We start from the raw sequence: 22176 nt of genomic DNA, 5'->3' as shown, positions 1-22176 counted from the left end.
AATGCAGTTTAGTTGTAAGGGAACAGAGAGGGTTGCACTAGCAGCCAGTGGAAAAAGTCCCATAAAATCTTAAACAGTGAAGAGAAGTGAAAGAAGCATTAAGGATCGTACAAGGAAGTGGCAGCTTACAAGTCTGGTCTGTGCCTAATGGGGAAAATGATGAAATAAAAATGAGCCAACCTCCCAACTGATATCAGTCCGTTCCCTCTGCACACAACAGCAACCATACATGAAAGATATGTGTTTTTTTATTCAAACTGAATCTTATTTTTGTAGTTTTGGGCCTTATCATTGATATCTTTTCACTCACAACACATTATATACTTCATTATTTCACAAAGGCCCGTCTCTTTTTATTAGTTAGTTAGTTTATTATTTGTCCGTGGGACTTTAACCTTTTAAAAACACACACTCATACTAGTGATGTTTGTGTTTTGTGATATGGTAATGTGATGTTTTAAGGATCTGTCATTTGTTTATTCATGACTGTTCGCCTGCGTATTCATGTAAGTGTTGACTGAAGTGGGAATTGAACCTAATGCGCTCTTGTGAGAGAACTGAGTCCCTCGGCCTTAGAGGCTGACGCTCTGAATACAACTCGCACGCATGCACACACACACACACACACACACACACACACACACACACACACACACACACATTGCACCCAAACGGATGTGAAGATCCAGATCTCCAGTGTGGCAACCAAACGGATGTAGCTGCAGAATAGGGTGCTGCAGAAGGGAGCAGACAGAGGGAAAAAAAGAAGAAAAGAGGTACAGTGCTGGTTGTAAAATAAAATGACTTAAGGGGCGTCTAAAATTAGAAACAAGCAGTTTTGGTTCTGCAAAACTGGAGTGCATCATTTAAATTGAACATGAAAAATGACTCTCATCCAGGAAGGAAGGACAGGAGGGTATGGAGGGTGGAGGACGCACTGGAAATAGACGAGGAACACTTGTTGAATATAGAACCAATGAGACAACAAAAACAGTATAATATTATCATCTTTATTCGTGGAAAACTTGTCAGAAATAGTACAACAACTTTTAATACAAGAAAAAAACATGTTATCTTTATGTCATAGCACTAATGTGTGAAATATAAGAGGGATGTTACAGAAGATAACTGATTTGCATTTGAATTATGAATTAAAGCTGAGATTAACAATACTACAGCAGTCATAAATCGGAACTATAATACTATTAGATAAGCATCAAGTCTAGAGTTTGTGAAATGAGCGAGGATTTTTCATAATGTGGGGAAATGACGAACACTGACTCACAGGAAGTATTAAAAACAAAGATCCGAGGCCACGTTTACTCCGGTGTGTGTGTGTGTGTGTGTGTGTGCAGACCTGTATGAATAAGAGACTGAACAGTGATGAAAACCAAACATGCACACACATTAAAACAGTATCTTGGATAAATAAAGGTTACAGTATTTGACAAAGTCTTCAGCCCAGAGTGACGATGAAGGACCTGTACACCTCTCTGTAGGCGTTTCGGAGCAGAACATACGGGAAGCAGCTCTCCAGCATGTCTTGGCTCAAGTACGGAGACTCCTCCACAATCTGAGGGGATCAGTGTTGAAAGTTTAAACAAACGGTAACGTTGTAACCGTGGTTCTCTGAGTAGAGAGACTACTACTTGCAGTTACTCCATGTTGTTCTTATTGTTAACAAATCCCATGAAAAGACCAAAAATGTTCCTAAATCTTGACGTCACTAACCGCTCCTTTCACATGGCTTGTTTAACCCTTAATAGGACACTCATTGAAATACTTGAAAAATTCCAAATTTCAACCCTAGAGAATATTGGAGAATATTACATACAGCCAGAATGTGTAAAAAAAACAACAACATACGGACCAGGGGGAGGGGGGTAATATTTTGTGGGAAAAAATACAAATGTATGAGAAAAAAATCTCAAATTAATGGCGAAAAAGTTGACGAGATTAAAGTGGCAAATCTACGAGAATTTTTTTTGCAGATTTATGAGATTTAAAGTGATGAATCTGCGAGAAAAAAGTTGTTGTTTTTTCACTTTTTTTCTCGTAAATCTGCGACTTTTTTTGCGCACATTTGCTTTAATCTAGTATTGTAGCCTGATTTTTGCTGATTAGCTGGACTAAATCCATGTGGTTTTTCGACCAGAGATACATGGGGACCCCATTTAGATATCGACTGAAGTTACCAAATATAGTTCTTCGCTCGATAAAGGGCTAAAGCTGGAATTTTGCGTAACTATTAATTGTTATTCTGTATAAAAGGTACAAACGAGTGGGGGAACAATTGTTCAGCCAGCAGCAGAGGTAGTAACAGAGCCAATCTGACGTCTGTGTAATAGGGATAGCTGGCACAAACAAGCCCACATATTCTAATCTTCAAAGCCACCAGACTCCTTAGACAAAAACAGTAATTTTACATTTGTCTGTTTTTGTTATTGTCTGACTGTCGGTCTCGCATCCAAACTCAGGTGGCGTCAACAGCAGTACATTTCTTAGCTTCTGTGTGGAAATTTGGCTTCTCCAAACTGAGATATAAAGCAACATCATCATCCAGAAATCTACATCAGGTAATGTAAGAAAAACTTTATAGAAAGATTGTGGAAAATAGCATTTTGCTACAAAAATTTAGTAATTTAAGCCAAAATGTGAATGTTTGGATTTGAATGCATAAGTAACACTACTGGAAAGCTACAGAATGATATAAAAAAAGGTTTTTTTTAAATAAATCGATAAATGAATAATGAACTCGCCCTTTAAACAGCAGAAAAAAGATGCATTTTTGCAGGGGTTTTCCAGTTGTGGACTCATACACATTTGGTGTGCGACCGATTATATTACAGTCATGGAAAAAATGATTAGGCCACCCAAACAACAAGCTATCTAGCCATTTTCCATGGTGTTTCTTGATAATAACCAAAATCATTATCAAGAAAACCATGGACAATGGCTAGATATCAACTCTTAAATTAAACTCTTATGAGCTATTTTTGTTGTTATCATTATATTTGTCCAAACAAATGTACCTTTACTTGCACCAGGCAATAAAATGAACAAGAAATTGAAGAAAAAGGGTTGTCTAATGATTTTTTCCATGACTGTATGTTGGGAATGACTGAAACTACAGTGTGCATGTTTGTTGTAATGATGCAACATGTCACCCAGTGCAGGAGAGTGAATTACTGATGTATTTTTAATTGTTGTGGAAAAAAACCCAGATTGCACAAAGGGAAATGGACAATACTTGGTGGGATCAATTCGTTGCCAGTCTTGGTATTTTCATGGGATTTGTTGACAATACAAAAAATATTGATTACCACCAGTCGTATACTGTGAAAACATTTACTCCTCAATGATTTTCCATCACACAAAGTTAACGTAATTAGGTTGTTGATTAATGTGTTCTGCACTTACTGCACTTTGAGGTTTCTGTATTCTTCATATAGAAAAAGCCCTCTGTATTCATTTGAAATGTACCTTCCACTTTAAAATATGCATACTTACTACATAGGGTTTATAAGAGGTCCTTAATGACTTTATTGTTAATCATTCATTAGTGCTTTAAAGATAAGGAAAAGCCATTAAAGAAGACACTGCATGCATGATGGCTTATTGTACAGAGAAAAACCTCATTTAATGAAGGGTCATAGGTTTTTCCATTTGCCAATTTATAAACCCACTTATGTGTTATTGTACATTAAAAAAAAAACATGATTAATGATTTAAATGATTTTTTAAAAATAATTTATTTATTTTATTTTATTTTTTATTTATTTTTTATTTTAAACTTTATAGGTATATATATGTATATATGTGTGTATTTATGTGTATGTATTTGTGTATGTACATATGTATATGTATATGTGTATGTGTATGTATATATATGTATATGTATATATATGTGTGTATGTATATGTGTATGTATATGTGTGTATGTATATATATGTATATATATGTATATATATATATATATATATATATGCATGTATAGCCTTTTTTTATTTTAGCAGTCGATTCAGCTGTTACCTTTTTTTATTATTATTATTATTTATTTATTTTTCTCTCCTGTTTTCCTTATTGCATTACTTTCTCTGTTGTATTCTCCTTTTTTTGTAGAGGATATGGGACAATGGGGTGGGATGGGTGGGGGGAAGGGGGGAGTTATTGTGTACACTTACAGAATCTGTAACCTGTTTTTTTGTTTAATTACAAATACCAATAAAGAGATTTTTCAAAAAAACAAAAAAAACAAAACATGATTAGTATTGTGCTGACAAGCCTACCATGTGCAGGAGCAGGTAGACGGACTCTCTGTTTTTGCCCTCCATTCTTTCCCCACTTTGTCCCAACTGAAGCAGAGTGGAGGAGGCCAGCTGTGGAACAACACACACATAGAAGATCAAACAACTGGAACGTTTTTTACACTGTTGGACTCGACCTCGACTGGACCAAAGGTTGGCAGTGTCTTGAGAAAGCTTTTAAACTGAGCGGTGTGCCCAAGAAATCATTTTTTTGTGAGTCATATGCCTATTTTATTTAAGCCAGGTTTTTTTGCACGATGCATTGATCTTGTGTGATTTCCGTGAAACTGTTTTTTAAATCAGTGCTCCCTGAAACTTTTGCATGCTCCTTATTATAAAGTAATGTCTGTTTTAGACCTCTTATTACAAGGTGCAGGTTTATCAGGTACACACAGTTCAAGTGAAGAGTGATTTTCTCTTTTTGAGGCTTCATTTGTCAAGGCATGCAGAGGTAAAACCAGTATTTAATACAATTAAAAAGCAAAGTTTGGATAAATGTCTGGAATATAAAACACAATTTTGTGCAGCAGGATTTTGATTTTTTGATTTCATACAAAGGTAAGCATCGTGCAACCCCACTATATTAATTTAATTTAATTATTTGTGAAGCCAGGACCTTTAATATCAGATTTATATAGCGCTTTTAAAGGTACCCAAAGACGCTTTACACAAGGCATGAAACAGATACAAAATACAGAGAAACAAAAAAAGAAGTGAGAGTTTATGATAGTTCAGGTTTGAAAGTTGGAGTCAAGATTTGCAAGCTGTCTTGAAAAGGAAGGACCTGTTCTGTTTTATTTTAATGGTAAGAAATGTAATAAAACATGTGCACTCACCAGGAGAAACTCCTTGAGGTGCTGCTCTATGTTCTTGTTCTGAACGGTGAACATGGCAGCACCCAGCCGGTTGATCGCTGTCGCTAAACAGTGGATGTTGTTGTTGTGGCCTGAGAAAATAAAAGCACAGAATTCAACAGAATAGCACGGCCTGTAACTTTAGCCACAGGAGAGGATGTTTTCCCGACAATTAGAGAAATTTACTCGATGATCCGTAAGAGGAAGTGTACTGAGCGCACTTCCTCTGGCTCACAGGGTCAGTCTATTTCCAACATGTCAATGGAAAACAGAGACAAAGAAAATAATCAGAGACAAACGCCACCCTGTGCTTTGATAGAAATCTTGGCTATTTGCTGCTCTTAATGTTGCAGTCCAGGCTCGGAGCCAAGCAGTTAGGGTCATCAGGGCCACATGCCAAGAGTAACTGTATCGATGCACGTCAGCCGAACTTATCTGTAAACAAAAGTCTCTCCACAGAAACGTGTTTCTCATTAACAAACATACTTTGCTTTCGGACCACGTCAGGCGGACTGGAAAGTATGATGCACGAAGATGCTAATAAGCTTAATGTTTTAGGGTGGAGCACCTTTTTTCAACAGCTGGTAGGTAATGGCTGGAAGAAGTAGTGATTAGTATTGGGTTGGGGTCTGGCAAAGAGTTTGTAGCAGCTGAAAAGGAATGAATCGATATGCACCTCCATGCTCTCGGCTGTAGACAGAGTTGGGGTCCAGGGCCAGCGTGGGCAGGGACACGGCAACATAGACCAGCAGCAGACAGGACAGCTTGTACTCCTCATCAATGGATGTGTTATCTGCAGGTTTTTTATGGAAGACATTAAGAGATGAAAGAACACTCTTTTGTACCGATGAGCACACCATGAGAACGAAGTGTTCACAGAAGTGGCACTAATGGAACCTCGGTACCTCGGTTAAGTCATGGTCACCTAACACACACTACTGGTCGAAAGTTTTAGAACACACCAACTTTTCCAGAATTTAATTGAAAATGATGCAGTTTAATGTCTCAGTGTACTCTGAAATTAATGCACATTTGCAACATTTAAAATTCTTTATTGAGCATGATAGTGTTTTGAAAGTAAAAAAAAGATTCAAAATCACATTTTATGCTGGACTAAAGGACAAAAAAAAGACACAAAATGACCAAAAAAACACATAAAATAACAAAAAAGACACCAAAATGACAAAAAAGACACAAAAAGACACAAAATGACTTACAAAGACATGAAAAGAATTTAAAAATGGACAAAATAGCCCAAGACTCCATAGAGTTAAGTTGTTAACCCATTTCTTGTTCCCTGAAAAAGGACTACCGGTACTTGTATAATTCTGAAATGTACATTATTTTTTAGTTTTGGTTAAGCTTACCTTTTTTTATTTACCTCTGGCAGTTCACCACTTACCTTCGTACCCTTTCAAGCTGTTCATTTGACTTGAACTGCTTGAATTTCAATAAAAAACTGGAAAAATTGGGGTGTTCTAAAACTTTTGACCGGTAGTGTATATATTTAAAATATTTTCTTCTTTAACATATAGCACTCCTTTAGCGATGACAGTTAGCTCTTAAAGTTCTGTACTTACTTGATTCCTGTGGTCTATGTCTAGTACCATCAGGTTGAATGCACTTATTGTAAGTCGCTTTGGACAAAAGCGTCTGCTAAATGACATGTAATGTAATGTAATGTAATGTAATGTAATGTAATGGTTTCAGTGTTACCTGTGTGCATGCTGGTGATGGCTGTGACGAGGGCAGGATCAATGTTGCACTTCAGTCCTGCAGCAGAAGCCAGCTCATAGACACCGAGAGTCATCTGTAAAGCATAACATGTAACATTTACACGTTAAAATGAAAACAATTATGTTATATATTTTGTTGAGTCACTTTTTACATTATGTTAAATGCTGTCTACAATTAACAAACCCTATTTATTATAATTATAAATTGACGTTCACTTCAGTTTTAAGCCACATGTTTTAGAACACACTTATTCACTTATTTTACTTTAACAAGATGAAGAATTTTAGTTAGTGGACATCTGAAACTTAAGTTATCAGAGAAACAAACAGAGAAAAGCTCAGCTCAGCTCCAGTCCCTACACACATGCCAAACAGCATTAGAGAACATTGTTGTTTTTTTAAGTAAAACTGCTGTGTTCAGGGTTTTTATCAGTTTAAATCACCTGTTGCATTTATTTATTTACTGTAGGAGACCACTACAGGAAATTCAGCTCGCGGTAAAAACCTTCAGAAAGTGTGAACAATAGTTATCAGTAAAACAAGTTGAGCAATTGTTAGCAGCAGCTGAGCTTCATGCCGATGTAGTGAACAGTGTCAGAGAAACACATTTTAAAGGTGAAACTGCTTTTAGAGTTTGAGAGGGGATGGATCCTACAAGGATAATTCGGCTCTCAGTAAAAACTTCCTGAACAAAAAAGGCTAAGGGAAGATACTCAAAACGATGAGAGCATTTCACTATTTTTGTAATTGTTTTGCAGGAAATTACATTTTACATGTTTGGTGAGTGCTGTTTAAAGCTTCTGCAGCAACTAATGCATGATGCAGAACTGAAGTGCAATTTTAATTTAATGCACCATTTGAATTTTCATCATTTGTTGCATTTTATTTCTGATAGCCAGTAGGATGCTGATGTGTGCAGCTGCCACAAAACCGACATACCGTATACATGTAATGACACTAAATGAGCAGCGGGTGCCCTTGTCAGGACACAGGTTCTGATCTGGCCCTATTTCTGGTTGCATGCATGGTTGGCCTGTCTGGGCAGAATGTTTCCACTGATGTGGTTTAGACTGCAGAGCTGCAGCAGCCATCACAGTCTCTCTCACGCAGGCATGAGGGGGCTGCTGACGTCTTTGGGGTTATCCTGGCCCCGGCTGTGGCACGGCTGTCATGCCTCAATCAGAGGCCAGACGTAAGTAAGGGGGGGAGGGGGAGTTCATGAGTCACAGTCACACGGATTGCTCCAGAGGGAGATAAGGAATTTAATTTGGTTGGTAGAATAGTAAAAAAAAAAAATGCTTCTCTGCAACTCTCCCACTCAGACCCACTGTTGCCTATTGTGCTATGGTATATTCTGAATTTTTAACCTCTAGTGGCAATCAGTCAATTCCCCCAGAGTCTCAAATGTAAATACATTTTGATGAATGTAAACACAATAATATGCCTTCAACCTAAATTCTCCCACAATAAGTCATGGCTGAGAAAATAAACTGTTAATATACTGTTGATAAACTGTGATGGGATGATTCATGAGTATTGTACTTCAAGTCCTCTGAAGGATCCAAACATATGGATGCATTTTTTTTTTTTTTTTACATTATGAGAGCCATTATGAGAAAAGTGCAGCACAAGCAGTGTTTCACCTTGATGTCAGCTTCAGAAGAGATGAAGTCTCTCAGGCACTTGATGGGCCCAATCAGGTACGGGCAGTGCTTTCTCAGGATCTGGATTATTGGATTACATGACAAAATATTACTGAGATCACACATGATGAAAGTAAGACCTTATTGTATCAAGCCGGCAGTTTTCTTCCAGCTTTATATAACAAGAGGTGCAGTGCATGAAACCATAATTCACCTTTGTTCTTTTATTTTTGTATTTATATTTGACGAGTGCTTTGCAAAAACAGATGAAAGCCATTCTTAGAATAATTAAGCAACCATTGTGTATTGTAATGGATTTTCCCCTTGAGTGCACAATGAAAATAGAGTTTTACATCTCTTTTTGAAATAACCCAAAACTAGTTTGCCTACTTGCCCTTGTGTGATCCAGGATATATTGACCTGACTAGTTTTTTGTTGTTGTCTGTATTTGTTCTATGTTGTATATCTGAAACGTTGTTTAATGTCTTGCTGCTCTTGCAAAGCAGATTTTTAATCTCAAGGAGACATTTGAAATAAAATTAAATTAAATTAACATCTGTTTTTGCAAATCAACCCTTATTTATAAAGTATTTTGTGACTGAAAGGTGGTGATCTGTTGATTAAAATGATGACCAGATAAACAGGCAAACTACAGGACGATGCTGCGAGTCTGATTAGCAATAAAGTTCATGACCGAAAAATGCTGTTTGCTTTTGTGTAATCTAGGATATTATCATTTTCTTTAATAAATTAAAAGTAGTATTAACTTTGACTACAAAGAAAAGACAATCTTAACTTAAGGTTCACTTTCACAGCTTTCAGCTGCAGCTTAGCATCATATTGTCATCATATGACAACAGGTGGTCAAATATAACTGATATATAACATCAAACTTGTATATGAAGACTGAGAAATCTCCAATCATTGATGAAGACTGTGAGATGCAGCTAAAAGCTCCTGAAAAGCCAATAAGTGATCTTTAAGAGCTTCTATTCTCAAATTCAAGAATGGCTTTTACTTTTAAGCATCACACCATCTGTGGCTCTTATACTCTATTACAAACAGTTTTATCAGCATGTCAGTCATCTAAGAGTTTAATGTTATCATCAAGTCTTGTTGGACATTACATCTTTCAGACAGTCCTGTGCCATGGCTCTGAAGGACAGGATCACCCCGATGATGGTCATCCTCTTCAGCACGTTCTCTCCACCTACAGGTGCACATGAACAGGTGAGACGCTGTGGGTGGATGTGGGACCAGTTGCTGCAGTTGTAATGAATAAAAACGTGTCATCCACGAGCTAATGAGATCATCATTCTCAAGTGTCCGACAGCTCACCTGGCTATTTGCACTTGAATTAATTTCTGATTTTATGGTTTCCAGTGGCGGTTCTACACAGGGGCCTCCAGGGGCCACTGCCCCTGTAAAGAAGCCTTTGGCCCAAATTAATAATAAAATGATCAATTTATAACAATGAACAATTGAACAATTCTTACCTTTTTTTTGTTCAAACAATATTTCATTGTACACAAAATAAAACCAGAATATGTACATTGTATAATAGTTTAACTCTATGGAGTCTTATAGGGCTATTTTGTCCATTTTTTAATCCTTTTCATGTCTTTACATGTCTTTGTAAGTCATTTTGTGTCTTTTTTGGACATTTGTGTCTTTTTTGTGTCTTTTTTTGGTAATTTTGTGTCTGTTGTTGTGTCATTTTTAGTTATTTTGTGTCTTTATTTGGTCATTTTGTGTCTTTTTTTGTCATTGGTGTCATTTATGCTTCTTTTTTGTGTCTGTTTTAGTTATTTTGTGTCTTTTTTTGGTCATTTTGTGTCTTTTTTTGTCATTTTTATGTCTTCTGTGGGGTTTTTTTTTTTTTGGTTATTCTGTCTTCTCATTTTGTGTATTTTTTTGGTCATTTTGTGTCTTTTTTGTTCATTTTGTGTCTTTTTCAAGACATTCTTCGCCATTCTTTCATGTGCTAATGTGCCCCTCTGATTAAACACTGGCCCCTCATTGGCCCCACAGTAAAACTGGTCTAGAACCGCCACTGATGGTTTCTAAAATAACAAGAGTGCCACTCTAGAAAAGGTGACAGAGTAATAAGATTATTTGATTTTTATTAGCTTTGTAAAATAAGAGATTTAGACAAAATTTAGCGTTGATGTACTGCTGAAGTTTTTTGGTCACAGACTCAGACAGATTGTATTGTTGTACCGTTTTCACACCTTCACTTTTTCATTTATTCCTTTCCTTTCTGACCCCCCACCTCTTCCCTCACGTCTCGTCTTCTCATCTCTTCCCACGTTTCTCTTTCCACTTCTCACCTGACAGCTTCTTCTGGAGATTGGCCATTTCTTCGGGCTTGTCAAAGTTGTTCCTCATCTGAACCAGGACGTCCATATTTTCAATCACCAGTTTCTAACAGAAGAGAAGGAAGTGAAATGAATGTGATAAAAACCACTTTCAGGGTGGGAGTTATGATGGAGAGAGGCTGTCGCTGTGACGGATCTGTCTCTCACTAAGTTCTGAGCTCAGAACTTCAATCAAAGTGTCAAAGTGTGGAGCCTGACACAGTGCAGCAACTGTTTTAGAAGACACGAGTCTGACAAGATAAAAGGTCCAAAAATGCTTTCCGATGCCCACATTTCTCTGCAATATGAGGACTTGTGTAAATAGTTATTATTTATTACATTAAACTTCACTGAAATGTATTTAAAGGAAACATTTATGCTCATAGATTTGACTCTACCTTTGTAAACTACAAATCTGGTCAAAATTGAATTAGACTGACTGAATTTTTAACACAAATTGTTTTTTTAAAATGTTATATGTTATTTAAAAAAATACAAGGTCGCCCATTAAGATGGAATGATTTCGTTTTCAGACACAATCCTCTGTTAATTGTGGTTTCCTTTTTCATTGTGATGTGTTTGGAAGAGTTTGATTAATACAGTTTTGAGAAGATAAACACTTTATCTGTCAAGAATAATTCACATTGTCACAATCATTTCATGAAAAGAGGTAAAAAAATATTTTATTTCAATTTCAAAGAAATTGAGTTTTCCTTAGCTATCTGTTAATGAAAAATAATTATTCCGATGATTTTTTCATTTTCCTACTCAGTTTGTTATTGCACATAACTTACATACAAGTAAAGCTAAATCCAATCATGATTGAGAAAACAAACAAACAGCTAAACTCCTACTAGAGCTCATGTTTTGACACATATATTTAAATATATCTAGATTTTAGTGTAAACATCAACAGCAGATGGAGTGACATACTATAGCCACGATAATTTAATTCTTATAAACTATGTATTGTATGGAAAATTTATAAAGAAACTATTCAAATAGATAGATAATGCATTTTTCTTTTGAATTCCTTGAATCATATCGTGAGAGCACTAGTCTATCTGAATATTTTAGGTATCATGTGGGGTCAATGGTAATGGCAATGGCAAAGAGGGCATATGTTGAAGGCTTTACACCTTTTTTCTCTATACTCTGCTTCTAATGTTACTGCTCTCTGTCTTTGTATGACAGAAGTAATCTTCAGTTTTCATTTAAGTTGCCCAGATACATCAGAAGGCTTCTGATCTACAGTACTGTGCAAAAGTCTTAGGAAGGCGTGAAAAAATGCAGTAAAATAAGAATTCTTAATGCTGCCAAAAATAGAAATGTTAATAGTTTTTTTTATTTTTTTTTATCAATTAACAAAAATGAGTGAACAGAAGAAAAATCTAAGTCAAATCATTATTTGGTGTGACCACCCTTTGCCTTCAAACAGCATCAATTCTTCTAGACATTTTTTCAAACCTAGACAGGAAGGAGTACTGGCAATGTACTGCTGTTTCCCTTGCGTAAACTTAAACAGGGCTGTGTGACGCAAGGCAAAGTGGAGAAAATATTAAATTTAACTTTAAAGTGATTTATTTTTGAAGTGGCTAAAATACTTTTTGCTGCTGCCCCCATTCCACAGCAGTACATACATTGCTTAGCTTCAGTGCTGGTACTCCTGCATGCAACTGCCATCTACTGTAGTTAATACACTATGGATTAGTACCTACTACTTCAGAAAATACAAACTATCCCTTTAACATTACAACAAAACTAGCTTCCAATATAATAATAGTCTACTTTTACTGTACCTCCCTGAAACAAGCCCTTTACTTATCATACTGTACCTTCAGCTCACTGATTTGAGAGGTGATGTGCCACATCAGGTTCTCACTCAGAAACTTCAGGCCGTATGGACCAAGTAGCTCCGCCAGGGCCTGCAACTCTGTTCAGAGGGGGATATAAATAATTTAAGGATCATGATTAGACGGAGACGAGGGATCAACAGAAGCTAAAATTGATGTTGATGTCAAGCAACCGAACCTGGAAACAGACTCAGGTGAAGACTTGTTGTTAGTGTTTTTACATGAACACAAAGCTCAACTCTACCAGGCATAAAATTGAGAAGGATTTGATTTGTGAGTGTAGCTGAATCAATGACAGAGACGACTGCAGCTATTAGACCTTTCACTCAGCTTAACATCCCTGCCTGAATATGGATGGATAAGGACGTGTGTGGTTAAAATTGGAGGTGGTTAATGGATTGGTGAGTGAGTCACTGCGAGGCACGCTGATACCTCAGTACAGAGTAAATATAGACAATGATGATGACATTGTGTGTGGGCGTCTTCTGAAGTGCAGTGGTCTCCAGGGTACCATGTGTGTACATGTCTTATGTATGCATCTTCATAATGTTTGCATGAAACAAGGTCAGTAAATACAGGCTTAATACAGCCATAAGGAGGTCCACTGCTCTTATAAGGATGCATGTAGGCAGAACGGGAGGCTGTGTGGAGGAGAGACAAGTGATGCTGGAATAGTGAGGAGGCAGGGACGGAAGAGCGGGGGAGACGATAAGCAATACTGTACATTAGCCAGGCAGTGTCAGAATAAACCTGCATGACAGGCAGCACCAAACTAAACACAGTACACCACCACAATAACAAGCTCCACATCCTCTTGAGCAACAACGCTCCCTCTGCATGTGTTGTCTCAGGAGTGAACAAGATCTCAAGTTTTTTAAAAGGAGTGGATCGTTAAACCTCAGAGTATAGGGGGACCTTTTGATTCTGTCAAGTTAAAAAGCATGTGTCTGCAAACAGAGCATCCTTCCTCTGATGTCTTTCTGCTCTTGTCTTGCAAACGTTCTCATATGAATAAAAAAACTGTAGCGAGGTTGGGTTTTTTTGAGAAACTTTTCTCAGTTTACACCCACATGACTGACTAAAATTCTCCATATCTTGCAATAACTAAAGTATAACATGGACAGGTTCGAGAATATCCTCCCTCAAAATATCAACCCCTGTATTGTTTGTTCAGCAGCTTATTAAGACCCATGTTTATGTTTGTATTCAGCAGCATCCTCTGGTGGCCGTATGAAGGACGCCAATGCGGAAGTGATGTTACGGAGTGTAAAAGCATAAACGAAAGCGAGGATATATAGTATAAAGAACAACAAAGTCCAACTGGATGGTCAGGAGGGGTGGTAGATGGGTAAAACAAAGTCGGTGATCTTGTTTCATGTTAAAACAAAAGTACACTAAATTATTTAAATGAACATATTTAACCTCTTGTACCTTTACGCCTACCTCACTTCCGGTAGTTAAATGCATTTTTAAAAAACGTTGTTATCAAGCTTTTATTATGCCTAAACATGTACTTTTTTGCCCTAACCTTGGGGAAGTATTTTTTTTTTGCGTAAACCTAACGAAACTAGGACTGTTTTGCAACAATAAAAACTTCTTTAAAACAGCAATCATTAGGTACAGTACTGTGCAAAAGTCTTGGGCAGGTGTGAAAAATGCCTAGAAGAATTAATTCTGGTTTGAAGGCAAAGGGTGATCACACCAAATATTGATTTGATTTAGATCTTCCGTTCACTCACTTTGCATTTTGTTAATTGATAAAAAAAAAAAAAAAAAAAACATTAATCTCATTCTAATTTTGAAAGCATCCTTATTTTACATCATTTTTTCACACCTGCCTAAAACTTTTGCCAAATCTACTTTTGCCTTTTTCAGCCAGTGCTGTTTGTGGACATGTTGATCTCCTCCCACCAGTAAGGGCACTCATTTTGGAAATGCTGGGCTGTATTAAGGGTATGTGGTTGTACGGTTTGGAAAACTTATTGACTTAAGTTTCAGTTGCTGCGGGGAATACTAAGTTAGCTCTACATGTAACTGTGATGTGAACTACTTGAGACACTTGCAGTGAAAGCATGAAGATATTGTTTCATAAACTTTATATTAAGCTTTGCACCATTTTTCTTCCATGTCCTTTATCTCCTTCTTTGTGCAAGACTGATGAAAGTGTAAAGTAGTACCACTCTTAACTGAATAGAGCTGATAAGCATTCATGCAGATGTAATAAGAAATATACTGAAAGGCTCATACTGCCGCATTGATTTATGCTACAGATGAAATTACTGTAATTAAGCTCTGGAGGCCGACCTGATATATCTGAGAACTCCTCTGCTCTGAAACTTGGTTCGTTGTCAGCAGTCTGGTTGACAAAGCACTGCATGGTGGGACAGTGAACGATGAAGGAGTTGCTGGCCTGACGCAAGAGACTCTCCAGGAACCTAAGATGCAAAAAAAAAAAAACACTTCCTCAACAGATGTTTGAATTAAAAAGTGAGAGACAAACCTAAATGGATGTGCTTCAGTGAGCTACTAATACATTTAAATTGTGTAATGTGTAATATATGGCAGGATTTTTTCTTTAAATGGCCGTTCATAGTTTTGTTTTAACATTAGCAACAGAATGTAAAGTTTTACAGTTTTTATGTTATGGCAAAGATGTCATTTTGATCGTGTTGAAGAGATATCTACTGAAATTAGCATGCTACCCAGCTATTGCAATTGATAAATTATGTAAGTCTTGCACATGGTAAAAAATACTGCCTTTTTTTTTAGAAGCATGTGGTCAGGAATTACACATTGCGTCTTTAAATGGACACTTGCATTTAGCACACAGTAGAAACATCTAAATGTTTTACACACACCAGTTTGTGTAGATGGTGGTGATGGTCTGCGCTCCACGTGAGTCCACTGGCTGCGTTTGCTGCAGCAGGACGTTCTTCACCAGCCGAGTGACGTCCACATTGATGTAGCAGGAGAGGCTGTGCAGGCTGGCTGTATAGGCTCTTACGGCGGCCAGGAGGTCCGAGGGACGCGTTATCTCCTGGGTGGTCTGGTTGTAATTGGCCATTCTCACGATGATCCTGGAGAAACATGTTTAACCAACGTCACATATAAGCCAGAGTGGGCCGAGGGCGGACAGATGGGACCTTAAAAACGGGTTAAACGAGCCATGGCGGCATGGTCCTATACTCTCATTAGGTCAGCACATTCACTGCTTCAGGGCTTCACTGAAATTGTATTTATTTTCTGACAGGGCCATTCATTCTCTCTCTTTCTCTCCCTGAATAGGTTATATTTACTATTTTGGCCATGGAAGGACCAATCTATGCGAGTGTGCTGCAACTCAAGAGCGCTAATTTTAGGGTGACAGGGGAGATAATCATCAGCTAAGACAGGGAGACTAAGCAGAGCATATACACAGAAACATTAGGTTGCCCTGGTACCAATCCTTAATCTAAATAACAGTTAGCACTGAAATGACACAGAGCAAGGGAATGACATGATGGATCGCTTCTCTGATTTTTAAGTGGGTGCAGCACAGCCTGACACGCAGGAAACAGCCAGAAAAGCAGTATTCATTATAGTGATGGGAAGACATTTTAGAGGGGGCAAGCTCCAAATGATTCCCTAATTGTCAGGGGGACAAAAAACTGTGTGTAAAATCTGTGAGTGACAATTTGGAGAAAATGCATCTTGAGATGCTTTCAAGTTTTCCCTGCACTCTGTCACGTCCTGGTGTATAACATTTCTACAGCCCCGAGGTCAGCCTAGTGGAAAGTGTGCATGCAAGCATTCAAACAATGAGTTTGTGTCAGCTAAATGTAGTAGTAGTAGTAGAAGTATAAAGTTAGATAATACTCAAGTAAAGTACCTCAAAATGTTACTTAAGGTCAGTTTTTATTTTTATACTGTATATTCATATTTATTCTGCACTGGAATTCTATTCTACTCCTTAATACATACTCCTTCTTTAGACACTTTATTTTTTATTGTATTTTTATTGTATTTCTATATTTTATTGCTTGAAGTATGCCTAGGTTGTTCTTTTTTTATTTAATTGTGTTGTCATTGTCTCTGTGTGTAATGCTGCTGCTACACTGTAATTTCCCAGCTTGGGATAAATAAAGTATATCTATCTATCTATCTATCTATCTATCTATCTATCTATCTATCTATCTATCTATCTATCTACCTATCTATCTATCTATCTATCTATCTATCCAGTTGAGTAAATGTACGTAGTTACATTCCACCACTGCTAGTATGTGGAGCAGGCGCCTTGTATGAGGCTGATGACAACTGATGACAGCCATTTAATGAGCCGATAACATTTGAAACAAGTGTTTGTGATCGATCGATAGATAAATAAATGTATGAAGATAATTCTGAAACTTCTACAGGTGCACAGGTTTATACCAGTGTTAGACTATGATCATTTGTTTGTTTTGTGAACTGCTGAATGGTGCGCTGTGTTTAATGTTGTTGCTGCAGGAATTACACACAGCATATCTCCTTTCCTGTTGAAAAGCCTTTCCTAAGCATTTAGAGAATTCGACCAGCTCTTATCGTGGCTTACACTTTCACTGCCATTAGGAACCTTCCCACGCAAAAACAAATTATTACTATGCCACAGCCTTGGAGTCAAAAACAATGACAGCATTATGTTGGTACACTGAGGTAAAATTCTACAGCAATTTAACACAGCAGCAGAGGAGACAATATTACAGGGGCAATGTGTTCCTCTCACAATGAAAGCGGGCGTTCATGTCAGTTATTAGCATAGTTATGACAGTAATTGTTTATGGAGCTGCTGAAGTGACATATGGAACAAAAAAAATGCTTCTGCTGCACATGAGATAGGGGAAGAAAAAACTGCAGATGTCACCTCTGGGACTTTTTATACACTCTCAGGACTCATCATGTCATCCTCATTTTTTTTGTCAGATAAATATAATAAGGGCCCCCCCCCCCCCCCCCCCCCCCGTCCCCGTCCCCACTCAGCATACTCAGAGAGGCGTGTCTCCAGATGGGAAAGGAGGAACTCTGTGGGAACGACGATGTGGTCAAAGACGATAAAGTCACTGCAGAGGCTGTAGGAGGAGCAGAGCTCTGTCAGCATCAGATGCATCTTGTCCACACTAGGAGAAGAGGGAGAAAGAGAGAGAGAGAGAGAGACAGGGGGAAGGGGGATGGAAGATTTAAAGACAAATATTTTGACAATGACGGATGAGCCTATTCTAGAGAAATTAGGTAATCGACACGAGAATTGTAAAACATCTCCAAACTGAGGCAGCGGGGAGGAAACCTGAGAGCAGGGAGAGAGGCAGAATTACAACTCCTCAGACATAATTAGTGAGCTTTCAAACTGTAGAATATGATCAAAACAATAAAAACGCCAACATAAAATGTGCTGCCAGCAAAAGTGTTCATTTAATACGCTGAGGAGTTTTGTTTCTTATTTTTTAAATAGCTTGATTCAGTACCCGTCAGCCCTGACTGACTCAACGTGAAGGGTAATAAAGTTCAGAACAAGTAATTCCTTGCAGCCGAGAGCATTTTAATCCCGTCTTCCTGATAACTTCCTGGGAGAGAAATGCGTCACGGGGCGAAGGAAATCATTTGGAAATGTCAGCAGATATTTAAATATTTCTACCAACATGAACTACATTAACCTACTTCCAACCTTGGCAGGATGGTACACTGTCAAATGTTTATTTAACTGCACTTTGGCCAGAGTAAGTGCTGTTGATAATGCTGCACGTCAGGGAATGTATTAATCACACTAGCTTTACTAAAACGTCTAGCCAGTCAGTATAATTATTGATGGATCGGGGCAAAGAGATAAGTAGAGGCAAACAAAGAGAAAAAGCTGACTTGGTAAGGATGCTCCGGTCTTTTCGCAGGCTTTCAGCGCCTGGTTTTTCTTTCTGGACCTCTCCCTTCTTTGGCACCGGCTTCTTTTGCTTTCTATGGCGAGCTGCGCTGATGGCCTCGGCACAGTTCTTGGGCTGCAGCTGAGGGGTTATCAAGTGGAAAGAGGTGGATGCAGAGAAGGAGAAAAAAGAGGAGGGGGGGTGAGTGAAAGAGAGACACAGAGGGAGGAAGAATTCAGACATTGGGCAACAAAGACAAACATGGGAGTTCTGCCTTCATGTCGGACGCACTCAGTCATGAAGTAAACACTTTACTCATATTTTCCCCAAGGGATTAGAGAAACAACACCACATTAATCATCTCCAGAGTTTCAGAACTGTCTTATCATTGTATTCAAATTCTCTGTACGTCTGTCCACTGCCTGCAGCTTTAAGCCACTGATGCAAAGCTGAGACGAGTGTGATTATGTTTGGATATGGAGTTTGGCAGAATCAATCTGCACCAGATAATGAGGTTTTTAAAAAAAACCTGATATCGACTTCACCTGGTCATTGAGGTTGCACTGCTCAGCACATATCTCTAACACAACACTGCTGGTCTGCTTGGCTATCTGCTCCAGGAAGGTCACACACAGGCGCAGAGTCCTCTTCTCCATGGCTTCAGTCTGGACACACAAACACATGCAGAATGTGTGACTGTGCACATATGTAGGACGCCAGTTAAGCATTTATAAAGGCACAGAAACACATAAATGTATCAGGTTTATTTTCTACCATACTTCCATACCATACAATTGAGACATTCTATAACTAGAGTACAGGCCATATCCATTCATGATATTTTATCCAGCTAATTTCTTAAAAATATCATATTTTACTGATTAAGGGAAAGCATATAATAAAATCAGACAAACATTTTTTTGTACATTTTGTTTCATTTAGCTTCTCAGAATTGTTAGAATTGTCATGTTCCTAAATTTACAGTTTTTGCAATGTTCATGATTAAATTGAGTAGATCCTGGCCTGAAATTTAGACTTAAAGACCATTAAGGTTAGCATTATCTATTTTAGTTTGTTTTTTTTCAGTTTTACTTGGACTTAAGTTTTACATTTATCGATGCCTGCAAAAGTTCTGTGAGCTATGTTACTAAGAGAACCTCCCCCTTGTAATTTGAGGTTTACCAAACAATGCTGTGCCTACCATTGAACTAATGGACTAAAAAAGGGGAATGTCAACTATGTTACCTATCTAAGCAACAACCAGCTCATCATAGTTAACATGACCCTACTATCACAGGGAAAATATCCTTTAAAATATCAGAAATGCTGTATTAACGCTCCTGATCAAGTGGATACATTTTTTTACCTTAAGCCACTGGTTGTGGATTACTTTTGCACTTTTGTTAAGGTGAAATGTACCCAACTATTTAGTTCAGTGTTGACTGTATAGAACTGTCTGAACTGAAACATTTCAGCATTATTATAAGATTTTTTTTTTTTAAGTTTTCAAGAATAAAGAAAATAACATGTGGCTGTCACAATGCAGTGATGTAAGAGTGTTTGAAGTGATACTTTATGCACAGTGAATGAAAAACTGATGATTAATGGATTAGTAAGCAAATGACTGAACACTGACCTCTTCTGGGCAGAGAGGGTGTCCACACTGGCTAAAGTGAGAACAGACGGATGGGAAGGCCATGAGGTAACGCTTCATGGTCACCTCCTCACTGCTCTGAACAAACATCTTCTCAAAGACACGCGGGAAGTAACTGGAAACAGACAAGAGAATCAAATGTTAGGACATCAAAGAGGAAAGACGAGAGAAGAGAAGAGAAGAGAAGAGAAGAGAAGAGAAGAGAAGAGAAGAGAAGAGAAGAGAAGAGACCTTTGACCTTTAACAAACCCTTTATTGGTCCAATTTTATAATCACAAAAACAAATGCAAGGAAATTAGACATACGCCCTTATCACTCCACAAAAAAAAACAACCAAAGAAATAAATAAAATAAAATAAAATAAAATAGATACATATGTATACCCATACAGATACTCACACACACACACACACACACACACACATACATATATCACACATACATATATATACTAGATGTATATATACATACACATACACATATCACACATACATACACCACATATACATACATATATATCATACATATATATATATACACACCCACACTTACAGACATATACACACTTTTATTTTTTTTAGAAACTGAGGATGAGTGATTCCAGCGAAATACTGCACAAAACACCTCCAATACCCCAAATAGAAATAAATTCTTCTACTTCTGACACCATTTTATAATACACAAACTCTATTTTAATACGTGCAGCCACTAAACCCTTTAGCATTTGCTCAATGTTGGTGGATCCTGTTCCCTTTTTTTTATAAGAGAAGAGAAGAGAAGAGAAGAGAAGAGAAGAGAAGAGAAGAGAAGAGAAGATGTAGAGAAGAGAAGAGAAGAGAAGAGAAGAGAAGAGAAGAGAAGAGAAGAGAAGAGAAGAGAAGAGACGAGACGAGACGAGACGAGACGAGAAGAGAAGAGAAGAGAAGAGAAGAGAAGAGAAGAGAAGAGAAGAGAAGAGACGAGAAGAGAAGAGAAGAAAAGATGTAGAGAAGAGAAGAGACGAGACGAGACGAGACGAGACGAGACGAGACGAGACGAGAAGAGACGAGAAGAGAAGAGAAGAGAAGAGACTGACCTGAGTATGGAGACCTCAGATGTCTCCTGCAGGAGTTCCTCCACACTGTCCACCATCCTGGTGTGAAACTGAATCATGTTCATCACTTTCGCTAGATCCGGGTATTCCTTTATCGGAAGAGGGGCCTTGTTCACACTTGTGTAGGCCTAAAACACAAAACAAGGAAAACCTGAGGGTAGCAAGTTTTACACTGATATCTGAGTATTGTGTGATATCTGATATGTACCTGCAGCCTCAACCAATCCAGTCTAAGTGCGCTGAGGTCAAACTCCTCTTTGTTTTCCACTGCGGATTAAAAATGAATCCACCATTATTCAAACTGGATTTCTTATGTTGCATCAGAAAATTGGGTGTAGAACCATCTGCAGTGTGGTTCTGTGATTACCTTGTTTGACTGACAAAGCAGAGAGGGATGAGACGAATGATGTCATCAGGACCGACTCCTCTTCTGGACACACATACATGTTCTGCAGATGAGAAACAGATGAAACACATGCTAAAGAGTAATAATAAGGGATACACATTTTGTGATAAAAAACTTTGTGGCTTTCCTCTCTATCTTCACATATGCATAGATTGATTATTGAATGGGCCTAACAGGAGAAGATGCAAAATGACCAAAAAGAAACATGAAAAAACTGCAAAAAGACACAATGAGACAAAAAAAGAGACCAAAACAACTACAAAGAGATGAAAAAAATCTTCAAAGTGAGACAAAGATAAATGGACTCACAACATATACTGAAAGGGGCAAAACAACCATAAAGAGACACAAAACAACAACAAAGAGATGCAAAATGACTGCAAAGAGACAAAAACATAGCCAC

The 22176-nt window shown here is 37.8% G+C and overlaps 1 protein-coding gene across 1 annotated transcript in view; it reads right to left on the bottom strand.

Annotated features, from left to right (window-relative positions):
* Window positions 1–1005: 1005 nt before the first annotated feature.
* nckap1l (NCK associated protein 1 like) overlaps window positions 1006–22176 on the bottom strand; it is a 35740-nt gene continuing 14569 nt past the window's right edge. Inside the window, exons 14-31 of the mRNA XM_059330286.1 lie at window positions 21735–21816; window positions 21576–21634; window positions 21350–21495; window positions 20257–20389; window positions 19166–19285; window positions 18622–18761; window positions 17754–17885; window positions 15609–15827; window positions 15055–15185; window positions 12733–12830; window positions 10871–10964; window positions 9668–9750; window positions 8541–8621; window positions 6878–6971; window positions 5838–5954; window positions 5144–5253; window positions 4290–4379; window positions 1006–1573 (exon numbers count right to left, since the gene is read on the bottom strand). Of these exons, the coding sequence (XP_059186269.1) occupies window positions 1457–1573; window positions 4290–4379; window positions 5144–5253; window positions 5838–5954; window positions 6878–6971; window positions 8541–8621; window positions 9668–9750; window positions 10871–10964; window positions 12733–12830; window positions 15055–15185; window positions 15609–15827; window positions 17754–17885; window positions 18622–18761; window positions 19166–19285; window positions 20257–20389; window positions 21350–21495; window positions 21576–21634; window positions 21735–21816 (2046 nt within the window). The 3' untranslated portion in view covers window positions 1006–1456. The remainder of the gene's footprint in view (window positions 1574–4289; window positions 4380–5143; window positions 5254–5837; window positions 5955–6877; window positions 6972–8540; window positions 8622–9667; window positions 9751–10870; window positions 10965–12732; window positions 12831–15054; window positions 15186–15608; window positions 15828–17753; window positions 17886–18621; window positions 18762–19165; window positions 19286–20256; window positions 20390–21349; window positions 21496–21575; window positions 21635–21734; window positions 21817–22176) is intronic.

The sequence above is a fragment of the Centropristis striata genome, chromosome 3 (assembly GCF_030273125.1).
Source record: "Centropristis striata isolate RG_2023a ecotype Rhode Island chromosome 3, C.striata_1.0, whole genome shotgun sequence".
NCBI classification, from domain to species: Eukaryota; Metazoa; Chordata; class Actinopteri; order Perciformes; family Serranidae; genus Centropristis; species Centropristis striata.
Note: the sequence above shows the minus strand (reverse complement) of the source record. Positions and strands in the feature narration are given on the sequence as shown.